Below are 15,442 nucleotides of genomic sequence, written 5' to 3' on the forward strand. Positions count from 1 at the left end.
CATTGTTATTGTTGGTTTGAATGTGTACATTATGAATAAAATAAATATACAAATATATTACATTAACATAGTTTTGTCTTTCAGTTTACTTTTAGCAGCAATAGTGTTGATATTAATATTGTGCATTCATATAAAATGTTTTTGGCCTAAAATTTACTTTAAAAACACATTCATGTACATGCTGAGGCAAAATAGTCCCCAAAGAAAATGTATCATTTCAGATTTTCCCACTATTTTCCATCATCAACATTCCATATAAACTCAGAAGACTCGTGTAGGTTCACTGGTGGTTCTGGAGGGTAAATAAAATGTCTATATTTGTGTTGTAGTCATGGCGACCCCTGGTTCCTATCACCGTCACTGTAAAGACATCTGAACCTTTTCACATCAAACCACTCTGAATCACTCATCTCTCTATCTCTGTTGCTGTTATTGTTATACTCTTCTTGTTGTCCTACTTAATAAACAAAGACAAGAGACAGATAAATAAATAAAGAAATAAATGAATAAACAGGGCACTCCAGTCCTTATATAACCCCAGCACTGCTGATCAGCATCAGGCCTTAAACCAGGCCAATCAAATGTGTTTTCTGTTCCACGGATGTGATAAAAATACGCCGTGTCAGGGCGACTCCGGGTCTGGAGCTGAGGAACCGCTGTGAAATTTAGTTCAGTACCCTGGACAGCTCAGAACTACATCCAAGTCCAGATCTGTTTCCGCTTTACAGTGCTTTCCTTGGCTGGAATTTCAGAAGAAAGTCTTACTCGCTCCACTTCTTCAGGAAATTCCACGCTGCCGCTGATCTCAAACTAACGTCATTACGTTTTTGACAATTAGAGTTCAGGCCACGTCGCGGGACGTCTGTGCTGCCAGACGAGAGGCAAAGGAGAAAAGGGAAAATGATAACTTTGCTCCACTTCGTCATGAGTGTCCAGAGGCTGGACAGACTAGAGGAAGTGAGTAATGCTGCCTTTCCTGAACTGGGACGGGATACCAGTTAAAGAGGGATATTTTTGGAAGGTCAGGCCGCAGCCTCTGGACAGATCGTTTAATCTGTCTGGTACAGTTACACAGCAACTTTGAGCCTTCTTATGAATCTTATCATGTTTTTCATTCAGTTAAATTAGTATATTGAATAAAAAAAATAAATAATAAAACCACAAAATTTAAGTAGCACTTTTTACATTGCCATACAAAGTACTGAACAGACCCACTGGTAATTATTCAGAAACTATTATTAATTATTCAGTATCTAGTATAAATTATTCAGTTATATACATAAATTCCTATAACTACACCCATCCCTATGAGATAATGGAGCCTAAATTTGGCTTTTTAAGTCATCAGTTACTCTTCTAACTTAAAGCAATGAAACTAAACTTTACTTACTACAAATGGCATTTAATAGTTACCATGAATTATTCAGTATCTACTATTAATTCTTTAGTATTTACTATAAATTATTCAGTATTTACTATGAATTATTTAGTAAATATCATGAATTATCCAGTAACTACTATAAATTATTCTGTATCTACTACAAATTATTCAGTATCTACTATGATTTATTCAGTATCTACTATGAATTATTCAGTATCTACTACAAATTATTCAGTATCTACTATGAATTATTCAGTATACTATAAATTATTCAGTATGTAGTGTGAATTATTCAGTATCTATTATGAATTCTTCAGTAACTACTACAAATTATTCCATATCTATTATGAATTATTCCGCATGTACTATGAATTATTCAGTAACTACTATAAATTATTCAGTATCAACTATGAATTATTCAGTATATTACAAAATATTCAGTATCTACTATAAATTATTCAGATATATTCATAAATTCAAATAACTACACCCATCCCTCTGAAATAATGGCACAGATAAATTAGGTTATATCATTATCATCATCATTATCATCATCTTAAACCGCTTAGTCCAGTTAGGGTCGCAGTAGCAGTTGGGAGAGCAGAGAATCCCAGTCATCCCTGCCCCCTGCAACTTTCTTGTGGTCTTGTCCCAGTAGGCTGTGCCTGGTAAACCCCCACTGGTATGTGCCGTAAAGGTGGTGGGAGATGGCAGGGAGGTCCTTGGTGGCATGGACCCCGTGGCAGAAAATGACTAGGCTATATGAAGTTATAATATATAATGTCTAAAATAGGTTATATTAAGTTAGAATTACTTTACTGCACTGACTTAAACTTTACTAAAACGTACACTTTTTACTAAATTTGCAGTTTTTGAGAAATTATTCAGCTCATATGACGTCATGAATCAGTATATTACTACAGAATTGCATTATATACATGTTACGGTGAGTTATGATGGAGAGGAATGGTTAATTATGGTCTACGTTTTGTCTGTGAGGGTTTTATGAACTAACTCTGCTGCTGAAGGCCTGTTAGTTCTCCTTTCAGTTCTCCTTTCCTTAAGCATTCAGCAGTGACAAACTGAAGTCAAAGTCAAGTCAAAGTTTATTTATATAGCGCTTTTTACAGCAGGTGTTGAGTCTGAACTGCGTCCTCTGACGCTCTGCTGTCACAGATTCAGATCAAAGTGCTGCTTTAAGGCTTAATTGACACAAAGTAAAGTTTGCAACCATTCGTACTGCTGTGACCTTTGACCTTTCGTCTGACGGTCGGTGCTGCTTTCTTTAGCTCTGTGATTTCTTTACCAGGCATGACGTTTCTGCTGGATTTTGATATTAGAATTGAGCTGGACTCTTGACTTGATTCACAGCGGCTGAAAAAGTTCTTTAGTCCACAGAGCGGCCTGTTAAACTTATCAGTGCTTTATCTCATTTACTGACATTCAGGCCATCATTAAGTTTCTACTTATTACTGTCATTTTTCACCATTTAGATGTAATTATGCAATTACATAATTATTTACATAGTGAATTACATTCACATTTGATTTACACTGTCATTCAAAAGTCTGGAATCACTTTTCATATTGAAGGGCCCATTTGACCTACAGCAGTTTAGCCCCTCCCACTCACACTGAAGTTATGGGTCATTCTACAGAAACGTCCACTTTTCTATCTCTCCATAGGAGTCACTGGTGTTACTGATCGTCATTGGTGTTCCACATAATAAAGGAACACCAGAGACATTTTTAACATCAAACCACATGTTGTCAATCATGGAATATCCACTGAAATATGTAATTTAATCCATTTGTATTCTATTTTTTCACAATTACCTAAGAATAAGGTAGTAGGTGACTTCAGCTAAAAGCTTCATATGAAATCATGAGCTAAATGAGAAAATCTCTGATAACTGAAAGACACAGTGGACTCACCATGTGCTTTTCTTCATAGATCCTCAGAAAACAGGTGAAAGGAAGTCGAGTGATGTCATCAGTGTGATTTGTGTTTCAAAATAAGAGATTTTTTGTTAGGCAGTAACACCAGTGACACGACTCCTGGGGACAACAACTTTCATTATATATTTTATAATTTTTATTTGTTTTCTTTATGTCATTTAATTTATATATTTCATAGTCATGTATAGATTATTGTAGTTAAAATTGCAGAAAAATGTGGATATTTTTTTCAAAATATGGCCTCAGCCTTCACACATGACTGTGAGGACAAGCTCTTCTGTGGTGCTTGGAATTCTATATGATTGATTTAAAAACCAATATTGCTAAATTGATGGATCAAGAACGTGTGATTGTTAAAATAACTTATTGGTTTATTTTAAAATGTAAATAAATTGTAACCCTAACATGTTTTTCAAGTGTGATATATCTGTAAACGCTAATGACACAGAAATGGACGTTTCTGTAGAATGACCCTTATAAGAAGTGTTTCAGCTTAGACTGCTGCTTGAATGAAGCACAATACAGGCTGTTTTTGTTACTGTGCTTTTAAGACTGATGCATGAAAATGAGCTCTGTTCTGATTGGCTGCCCTGTATTGCACCTCATTCAGAAAGCAGACTCGGCTGAAACACTCCTTATAACGTGAATGCGCAAGGGCGGGGCTAAATTGATATATCTGTGTATTTTCTATCTTAAATATATTGAGTGTTATCAAAGCTTTAATTGCCTGTTTCAGTTATTAAACTGTGCTGGTCTGGTTGCTCCATCTGACTGACTGGTTGCGCCGCCTGACTTTTCAGACTAATTTCAAATTAAACAGGCATCTACTTAGACACTCGTAGAAACCTTTGTCCTTTAACTTAAGTTTATACTTATAATTTTCTCAAATAAATAAACATTATTATAATAATTACATTTTCTTGGTTCCCCTGAGGTCAGAACACCTGACATGGTCAACTGAATCGTTTTAACCACGACTTAAAGATCAGATTTTACTAAATTTGTGACCTCGGCATTGCACTATGAAGGTCACTTGGGGTCTTGTTTATGATGCAATACGCTGGCTCCTCTTTCGTAAAAGCATGTCATAATAAAAGTCCTTTGTTTAGGGTTGTGCCGCCTGAAGAATTTGCTGAAAATCATGTCAAACTAGTTTATTTTGAAGTTTTTATGACTAAATTACCTTTTCGATAGTTACTTAATCAAAATATAGGGTTGGATATTTATACCACCTAATATTTGTAGAGTTTTGGAGGCAAAATGAAACAAACATTTTTTTTTATATGAATGCACTGAAAAATGTTTCACATAAAAAGTATTGTTGAATAATTTGATATGTCATGTATTTATTAAATTATTTTTTGAATACACAGATACAAAGTGAGCTGTAGTTTTACATTTATGGACTGTATAGACTGGAATGAGAAAAGTACATTTTGAAAGGAAAACTAGATTTTCGGTGATATTGGGCCTCTAGGTTGATTGAACATCTACTAGTGAGTTAACAGAACAATCATGTGCGACTTACATTCTGTTAACGTTAAACTTTAAGGCAGCCAGGTTACCTTAGGTTATTAAATTAAAACACTGAATAATATTGTTTACAGTGTGATTGTGGACGTGATGGAATCTGCAGTGTCGGATTAAATCTCGGCTAAACACACATTTCTGTTTATACTCTCCGTGATGATGACCTATAAAGGCTGACACTCAGAGCTGTTGGGTAAACAGAGCTGTATTGTGAGGAAAGTTATTGGCCTTTAGCACGACGTGTTCCCTCTAGGCCAGTGAGGCGTCTCAGCAGGACAGATCTCTCAGTATGAAGTGACTGAACACGTCCCTGCGCTCATATTTCTTATTAAACTAACATGTTCCTGTTATTGAAAGTCAGAGGGGAACCCTGGGGAGCCTTCAGAGAACCAAATGACAACTGTTCCAGCCAAATCCTGATGATTTCTGACAACAAAAAAATACATGTCCGTAATTTAAGATCATTTTTAATTAATAGAAAATTGCTTATATTTCAACTGTTGTTTCATTGTTAAATAAAAGGGTTAAATTCCTGAAATGGCTGATGAAAAACATCCAATCAGGACTGTTTTCTCTGTGGTACAGGCAGATACAGCTGAGCTGCTCTCCCATTGGTTAGGACTTCAGGAGCTGGACTGAAGGCCTTACATGTTAGATTGACTACCAACATCATTAGGAAGTGACAGAGGAATCAACCAATCACACTTTTGGGACTTATTTCAATAGAGAAAATATCACTTTACTTCTTCTGGAAGTTCTAGATACACCACTGACTGTGAATACGTGTCGTAGTCTAAGCAGTGTTCCAGTTAGTTGCTAGGGATGTTAAACAGCGGCGGCAGCTTTATGTCAGAACACTTTAATGAAAGAAAACGTTTATGCAAATCGCTGTTAGCTTAGCACTAACAAGCTAATAGAGTCCCATAGGGATGCTAGTAGAAGTTAGCATTATTGTGCACTCTTAAAAAGGATGGTTCATCAAGGTCTTCATTAGTAAAGACAATGGTTCTATATAGAACCATGAACATGTAAAGAACAATTTACATACTTTAAGGGTTCCTGGCATCGTTAAATGGTTAATTGAAGAATGTGTTGTATATGGTCCTCTATAGCACCAAAAAGGGTGGCCCTATTGTCTATTGTACAGGCTTGGCATTGTAACAACAGCAGAACTCTTTACGGTGCTATATAGAACCATTTTAAAAAAGGTTGCATATAGAACCATACGTAACATATTATCTGTCAATCTGAAGAAAAACTTCACCATGCAGAGAACCATTTAAGCATGTAAATTGCACTTTGAGTGTTTATGGTTCTATATAGAACTACTGTCTTTACTAAAGAACCCTTGAAGAACCATATTTTTAGCGTAGAGGTGGGTTTTTTCCTCATGTTTTGACTGAGTTCTGACATTTCTTATGGCTCAAATTGAAGACCTGGCTCTAACAGTCACGATTTAAAAGTAAGTTGAAAGGGTTGTTTAAGGAGGACAATGGTTCTGTATAGAACGATGAACACTCAAAGAACCATTTACATGCTTAAAGGGTTCTTTGCATGGTGAAATGATTCTTCAGAATGATAGAGATTGTGTTCTATTTGGTTCTATATAGCACCAAAAATGGTTGCTCTATTGTGTATTGTACAGGCTTGGCATCATAACAATAGCAGAACCCTTTTTGGTGGTATATAGTACCATTTTTAAAAAGATTCTATACAGAAGCATGTGCCACACATTCTCTATCAATTAGAAGAACCATTTCGCCATGCAGAGAACCATTTAAGCATGTAAAACCACTGTTACAGAACCACTGTTTTTACACCATCTCTGAGTGTAGAGGTGGGTATTTCCTCATGTTTTGACCTTTTTATGGTCAACTTGAAGGCCTGGCTTTAACAGTCAAGGTTTAAAAGTAAGTTGAAAGGGTTCTTTAGTAAGGAAATGGTTCTAATTAGAACCATGAACACCATTTACATGATTAAAGGGCTCTTTGGATGGTGAAATTGTTCTTCAGATTGATAGAGAATGTGTTGTATATGGTTCTATACAGCACCAAAAAGGGTGGGTCTATTGTCTATTGTACAGTATCACCACCCTTTTTTCCTGATAACTCTGTTGCCTTTTGCTCTGTATTCTGTAGAAGTAGCTAATTCAGCTCCGGCCTGTTTGGCCTCATAGCTGCTGTTTAGCCTGAAATTCTGCCCCAAAGCATTTACACAGATCCGCATTCATCCTGAGCCAAAACCAAACCACTCAAAAGCTGCTCCACTGTTAAACACTGACGGTAACACTGCGAGCTTCCTTGTGCTGTCATTACTGTCTAATCTGATGTTGACTAAGCTTTACTGGTGCTTTTATAAGGCTGTTAAGCTTTAGATGTGGAAAAGATCAAGGACTTTATAAGGGAGAACAGTCAATGTGTATAAAGGTGCCACCTTTGGAGTGTCTTTACAAGGAATAACAATGTCGGATTTACACTAATAACTCAGTGAAACATTAAAGGGCCCATATCTCACGTTTTTCTTGCATTTAATTTGTTCCACCCTGAGGTCCATTTATAATGTTTATGTAGGCAAATGCAACAAAAACAGTCATTACTCTTTTTTTACATGGCCATTTTCCAACCTCTCTTTACACATACGCCTGGGAAGAAACAATAATCAGCCATACTTCTTCATTACATCACACTATAACATGACAAAAGTGTATCTAAACGGGCTGTGTTTGTTACTATATATAAGATTTTAGCTTAGTTTCAGTATAAGGACTGTATAGACTGGGTACGAAACGTCAACAATGTGTACATAATACAGCAAACTCTCATATTTAAAAACATAATTTTCTACGATGTTGACCCTTTAAGCTTCTTTGCACAAGACAAGATAAGCCATTATATTTTTTATTGATTTGTTCATTCCATTATTTGTTTGCTTGGCATAGAAGATAAACTTTCATCAAGCTGAAGGGGAATCCCACCAATTTTTCACAATTTTCTGCACAATTCAGTGTGTGAGATGTAATCAGAGTGATTCAGAGAGGTTTGGTGTGAAATGGTTCAGATGTCTTTACAGTGGTGCTGATAGGAACCAGGGGTCACCATGACTACAACACAAATATAGACATTTTATTTACTATCCAGAACCACCAGTGAACCTACACGAGTCTTCTGAGTTTATATGGAATGTTGATGATGGGAAATAGTGGAAAATCTGAAATAATAAGTTTTCTTTGGGGACTATTTTGCCTCACAGCGCCCTGCATGTATCCCTACAGTTTAAGTTCTCAAAACGATCATAAAACAGTGTCTCAGTCATCAGGCAGTGAATTCATAACCAGTTCATGTAGTAACTTTCTGTGAGGGAGCTTTTAGAGGTGGACGTCTGGTTCCTATCACCACCACTGTGAAGAGCTCTGACTCGATAAGTTTCTCTAGAACGGAGCATTTCACACCAAACCACTCTGAACGACTCTTTTTGCAGTTTTAACTGCAGCCCTGAAACCTGATATTCTAAAAAACTAAATAACAGGTAATTTAAACACAGACAAAACTATCATTACAACAACAGACACAGCATCATATATTACACATCATACTTCATAATCATACATTCTATTCAAAACTTAAGTTCTAAGATGCTGGATTGCCAGAAGTCAGTGATAACATTGTTCTGCTGTGTGAAAGGTTAAATCAGGCTGGGAAAGATGTGACCTGTCAGCTGTCTGGTTACATAATCTGGCACTGATTTTAGCCTTGATCACTGTGTCCCTAACACACTGTGCTACATTGATAGTGGGTGATCAGATGTTCCAGCCATAAAGATTATTCTGTAGGGAACGTCAGACTTTGACACCACAGCAGACGAGAACATCTCCTGATCTGTGATTCTCATGCAGTGAGGCCGGTGTTGTGTCTATGAGATCCTTCAGCAGGCGTAAACAGAGGGAGCGCGATTTGTTTTTGCTTCTTTTAATCAGCGCTGCGGAGCGAAGCTCAAGGAGACGGACACAGATAATACTTTAAAGGGCCCATCTCACAGAAAACTGAAAATTCTTGGCTTTCTTTCTTTTCTTTTACTAAAGGAGTATAAAACTGCTTGATCCTGAGTCCATACAGTCCAAATATGACAGTGAGCTTCAAAAATGGCCCATATTTGAACACATCATGGTTGTGATGTCATAACCATGTCACTTAGATATGTTAAAGTTTCATGTACAGAGTAAACACTGCTAAAAGTTTTGAAACACACTGTTTGCTGCCCAGTCTGTATGGTAAGTACATCTGCAACAGCCCTTTCTGAGTACACCATGCTTGTGATGTCACAGCCATGGCATGGCAAGTTTTGTCCTGATCATGATGATATAAATCAGACTTAAAGGCACAATAACAAAAGCAGTCTGATTCATTCTAAGGGATAAAGTGAGACTGGAGAATCATGTTAAAGGAACTACAACCACACACGTTGACCCCCTTTCACCCTGGTCTTCAGTGGTCAGGACCCCCATGGACCCTCACAGAGCAGGTACTATTTGGGTGGTGGATCATTCTCAGCACTGCAGTAACACTGACGTGGTGGTGATGTGTTAGTGTGTGTTGCGCTGGTCTGAGTGGATCAGACACAGCAGTGCTGCTGGAGTTTTCAAACACCTCAGTGGACTGAGGACTGGACTGAGAATAGTCCACAAAACAAAGATATCCAGCCAACAGCGTCCTGTGAGCAGCGTCCTGTGACCACTAATGAAGGACTAGAGGATGACCAACACAAACTGTGCAGCAGCAGATGAGCTATCGTCTCTGACTTTACATCTACAATGTGGACCGACAAGGTAGGAGTGTCTAATAGAGTGGACAGTGAGTGGACAGTGTTTAAAAACTCCAGCAGCACCGCTGTGTCTGATCCACTCAGGCCAGCACAACACACACTAACACACCACCATCACGTCAGTGTTACTGCAGCGCTGAGAATGACCCACCACCCAAATAGTACCTGCTCTATGAGGGTCCTGTGGGGGTCCTAACCACTGAAGAACAGGGTAACAAAGTATGCAGAGAAACAGATGGACTACAGTCTGTAACTGTAGAACTACAGAGTGAGACTATATGGTCAGTGGAGCTGATAAAGTGGACGGTGAGTGTAGATACAGAGAGGTAGTTTTAATGTTATGGCTGAGCTGCTTGTGCTAAAATTGATAAGCTGACCTTAAAAATTCTCCAATAAATAATGAAGTTATGTAATCTCCCCGGAGAGATAATTCCTGAAGGTTTTTAGCTTCGACTCTTTGTGATATAATCACTCACATTCAGTCTAAATTAAGATATTGGCCTCAAAACACAAGTTCAGACTGTGTAGAGTGGGCTCCAAAACTATTTGGACAGTAATATGTCTTTGCTGTTGTGGTTCTGCAGGACCTGAAACAGCATTATAAAGGTTGACTTGCCTAAACAGCAGATTTATTATTCATAAGTACCACAAAACTAATGTTCCAGCTATGTAGTTATGAGAATGAACACTGGAGATACTGTTGTCTATAAAATGGACAGAAGTATCCGCAGAGCTAAAAACATTTTAGACACAGCAGCATTTTGTCTGTTCTGTAGTTCAGGTTTATAGATAACTGTATGTCATACACACTTAAAAAAGATGGTTCTTCAAGGGTTCTTTGGTTTTATATAGAACCATGAACAGTCAAAGAAACATTTGCATGCTTAAATGGTTCTCTGCATGGTGAAATTGTTCTCCAGATTGATGGAGAATGTGTTGTATATGGTTCTATATTGTATCAAAGAAGGTTCTGCTATTGTTACAAGCTTGACATTGTTACAATAGAAGAACCCTTTTTGGTGCTATACAGAGCCATTTTTAAAAAGGCTCTATCAATCTGAGGAACGCTTCACCATGCAAAGAACCATATAAGCATGAAAAAGTGTCTGAGTGTTCTATATAAAACTAAAGAACCATCTGCATCCTTTAAAGGGTACTCTGCATGGTGAAATGGTTCTTCAGATTACTGGAGAACATGTTGTATGTGGTTCTATATAGAAAATGGTTGTACATAGCACCAAAAAGAGTTATTCCACTGTTTCAAGCTTAACATTGTAACAATAAAAGAACCCTTTTTGGTGCTACATAGAACCACATACAACACATTCTCAATCTGAACAACCATTTCACCATGCAAAGAATCATTTTAAACATGCGAATGGTTCTTTGAGTGTTCATGGTTCTATAAAGAACCACTGTCTTTACTAAAGAACCCTTGAAGAACCATCTTTTTTAAGAATGATATGGCTGTATGCCTCCAGGCCCCAGTAAAAGGTCCTCCTCTAATGTTCAACCCACTTGTCAACCACATCTGGAGATGGTTCTGCAGGAATTCTGTAGTAAAGACAGTGGTTCTATATAGAACCATGAACACTATATAACACTATATAAACCTATATAAACCCTGAACACTTAAAGAACCACTTGCATGAATAAAGGGTTGTTTGCATGGTGAAATGGTTCTTCAGATTAATGCAGAATATGTTGTAAGCGGTTCTATATAGAAAATGCTTCTACATAGCACCAAAAATGGTTGTTCTACTGTTACAAGCTTGACATTATAACAATAAGAGAACCTTTTTTGGTGCTACATAGAACCACATACAACATATTCTTTACATGGTGAAGTGGATTTTCAGATAGATGGAGAATCATTTGAACTTGTGAAAGGTTCTTTGAGTGTTCATGGTTCTACACAGAACCACTGTCTTTACTAAAGAACCCTTAAATAACCGTCTTTTTTAAGAGTAATATGGCTGTATGCCTCCAGGCCCCAGTAAAGGGTCCTCCTCTCATGTTCAGCCCACTTGTGAAGCACATTTGGAGTAAGGGATACTGGGTAAATTTACATTTTTGCCAAATTGTCACTTTTATATTTTGGTTCTTTCTGATTTTTCAGCCTAACGATGGTCTGCTTTTCTGAGATTGGTTCCCAAAACGTTGTGAATGTGTACTACACGCTGCTACCTCTAAACAGTTCATCTGCTATGAATTAAAATAGTTTTAAATAAATGCTTTGTTTAAAATTGTAGAACTCAAAAACACCATAAATCAGTTTGAATGTTTTGTCATATCCCCTATAAACACATGCAGGGGGGGACTTCATCACGCCATTTCCAGAATTACTAAAGAGAAGAATAATTAGAGAAAATAAACAGTCAAGACCAGAGAAGTGCTTTGCATAATTTCATTCCTATTTTCTACATTTTTTTTTTCATTTGGTCTTCCAGCAATCCAGTAAAATACTCTGCACTCTTACAAATAAAATCATAGGCACATACATACAAACCATCCTGCTATATTAGTGTTCAGGATGACCACATGTAAACATGTATTAGGTATTAATACAGCAAATACACATATTAAAAAAAGTAATTCATTTGTTTTGTGTTATGTTTTTTTTTGGATATGAGGATGTTAAAGATAAAAGTAATAAAATAACAATAATAAAGATGCTACAGTATTACATCTTAATAAAATATTGGTCATGTACGTAGCTATTAGAAATGTGGCTATGTTTCAGTTTCAGTCATGCACCTGCAGGTTTTTTCGTATAACACACCCCTCAGGGTCTGGAGCAACAACGGCCCAGAAAGCCCTGACCCGTTCAAAGACTTCGTTTAATGACGTTAGCACCCTGAAATGAGTTAATTAGTCCTGGCCATGCACTGAGGATCGTCCCGCTGCGGCTGTAGACTCCACCCCCCTCACGGACGTCTGCTTTTGTCCCGCCGAGATCCGTCACGACACCGATTTATCTACCAGAAACCAAAAGAAAGCTTTATTTTTCTCTCGTCTGCGGGTGTGTTATAGACAGACACAATCCAGCAGGAGCCCACTGACCAGCCCCGGCCACCAGGGGGCGCTCGACCAACACAGATTTGCAAATTAGCCAGTGTGCTAGGGCTGCGCGATACATCGTTTGCTAATCAGACCGAATCAGAATGTTTGTACCCATTATGGTTGGCTGTACCTCTAGGTGGATAACTTGCATTCAGTCATGGCTGCAGCTCAATTTATGGCACAATTTACAATAAATTTAAACATAACAGACAAAACATTGTCAATAACGGTAAAATCTTGTGTAAATGTCAAATGTATCCAAGTATGTAATGGACTGTACTGACGTTTTTCCAGTTATCCAGCGTTCAAAAGCAGGCAGGGCTGTATTAATCCCACTGAGGATCCTCTGTGTTAGCTTACAGCTAAAGCTAACGACATTTTAGCCAATCATTCACTCTCCCTGACCAAGAAGCCCAGCACTATTACATCATCAATAAGAGCAGCAGAATGTACAGCAGGACAGTATGTTGATGTGTTGATCGCTATTTTTAGAATTATTACTTTATAGAGAGTCCAACATGAGCTAGATAAGAAGCTAACGCTATTAGCATTCATGCTAGAGGCCACAGAACGAGTGTTTTTGCTTATATTTTCACACTCAACAGAAAAAAAATGAAGCTTTGTTTGATTCTACACATGATTCTGTGTAAATGTAGACATTTGAGTGATTGTGTGAGCAGAATATCATTTCATATCAGCCAGTAAGGTAAGATAACTGGCTAGCAAGCCTGCTTATCAGCCAAACTAGATGCTTTCACTTAAAAAAATGACCAAAAAGACAATTAAGTTGTGACTTGTGGTTATTATAAATGGTTCCAGCTGTTCCTTAAGCTGGCGGGAAATGAAGTAGAACTGGAAGTGTGAGTTTAGTTGGTTCATGTTTGGCTCAGCTGTTCTTTTTGAATGTGCAGTGGGAAAACATCTTTAAAAAGCAAATGCTTCTATATTAAACCCATGAAAGGTGTGGCTAGTGCAAGTTCATGATGATCTAACAAAAATACGTCTTCCAGCCGGAGCTACAGCACCACCATATTCAAGCTGCCACTTCAGCGTAAAAACGCAAACGGCCCCCTCTAGAGGCAGTGTTTGCTTTGTCCGTTCTGGGCTAATGTAGAAACATGGCGGCGGCAGCCTCTGTTGGAGGAGGAGCTGCTGCCTATGTAGATATGAAGGGCTCATTCTAAGCTAATGAAAACGCAACGATTCATAGTTACAGGTGATTATAGACGAATGAAAACATGGTTTTGTTTACTATATTCTAATTCTCCTAACAGACCCCCCCCCAAATCTTACACACTACACCTTTAATTCTGATTCTGCAGAAGGTAATGAGCTTCTAACCAATCACAATCCCAAATGAGTATTTTGTTAAATCTAGGCATTCATGCAATCCACCAAAATCATTCATTAATTTTGGTTAAAATATCGCAGGCTAGTCTCTCCACCGTTTTCACCTTATTGATTCATCAATGTATTTTAAAGTGAACTGCGGTTGCAATATGCAGCATTATAATCACAATAGTGTTTTTGTCCGTATCGCGCAGCCCTACAGCACGCTAACAAGTCACACAAACCCACACAACACACCAAGATATCAGCAAGTTGACAGAACAGAAACTATGAAAGTACAGTCACAGAATTTGAAATGAGACTGAAAATGTTAGCACTGCGCTTTGAATTTGGTTTTAATTTGTCACCAGTAAAAGAATCGTTCTTTCTGACAGAAGCTGAATCAGAAGAGCCAAATGTTAAGTTACCTTAACTTACTGAACCCCAAAATACCACATCTAAGCATTTAGGGAGTAGTTTGAACAAAAACAACATGGCTAACTTGTATGGCTAACATGGCTAATTTGCAGTCCATTTGCAGAACGCTAACTGGTAGCTGAACCTTCTTCCACTGTTAGCTTTTTTGGCCTGAACTATTCTCGTAAGGTTAGTCTGCCTTCAGCGTGCTTACCGAGGATACTCAAATACTCAGAATGGAGGGTAATGAATTTACTTTAAAATTCCTCCATGTTTGTGCAGTTAGCATGCTGACTAACTTGCTAACCCTAAACAGTACACAGACAGCAAGCGTATACACCCCCGCTGACTGTATGCCACTGCTGGACCACCCTTGGACCACCCAGATTATCATTCTGCATACAAGGTCTAAGCAGTTTTTAGTATTCTCAAACAGATCTGAGAGAAAAAAATAATGACAAGGTCTAATATTAAATGATTTAGTTGTAAATGTTGTCGCTGATACTTTGCCAGGTTGGTTACAGCTGTATAACCAGCTTTATTTATGATATTGCTGTTAACATTCTTTACTAAACTAATTTACAAAAGATAATGAACGTGGGCAGCTAGCTTTGGGCCGCTATGCAGAATTACATCACATCATTATTTATTCGCCGTAGCACAGCGCTGCACACTGATCTTCAGCAGACAAAGTGTAAGTAGGTGGAAGTGGGGTGACGTGCAGCTGCAGTTAGCCTGTGGTTAGAGCTAACACTGCAGTTAGCAAGTTGGCTAACTTGACAAACAGTAAAAACCACAAAGTACAGATAATAATACAGTCTCTCTACTGACTCCACATCATGCAGTTTCTCTTTCATGTGTTTATTTATAGTCTCTGAGGACAAAAAGGTAAAAGCTTTGTGCTTAGACACTGGTTAAATTAGCATTTATTTACCTTGGACGTCTG

At 37.8% G+C, this 15,442-nt stretch overlaps 1 protein-coding gene across 2 annotated transcripts in view; it reads right to left on the reverse strand.

The window, feature by feature from the left end:
• Positions 1-11,622: 11,622 nt before the first annotated feature.
• wipi1 (WD repeat domain, phosphoinositide interacting 1) overlaps positions 11,623-15,442 on the reverse strand; it is a 35,118-nt gene continuing 31,298 nt past the window's right edge. For both annotated transcript variants that reach the window (XM_036589267.1, XM_036589266.1), the window contains one exon: positions 11,623-12,665. In XM_036589267.1, the coding sequence (XP_036445160.1) occupies positions 12,615-12,665 (51 nt within the window). In that variant the 3' untranslated portion in view covers positions 11,623-12,614. The remainder of the gene's footprint in view (positions 12,666-15,442) is intronic.

The sequence above is a fragment of the Colossoma macropomum genome, unplaced genomic scaffold (assembly GCF_904425465.1).
Source record: "Colossoma macropomum unplaced genomic scaffold, Colossoma_macropomum, whole genome shotgun sequence".
Lineage (NCBI taxonomy): Eukaryota > Metazoa > Chordata > Actinopteri > Characiformes > Serrasalmidae > Colossoma > Colossoma macropomum.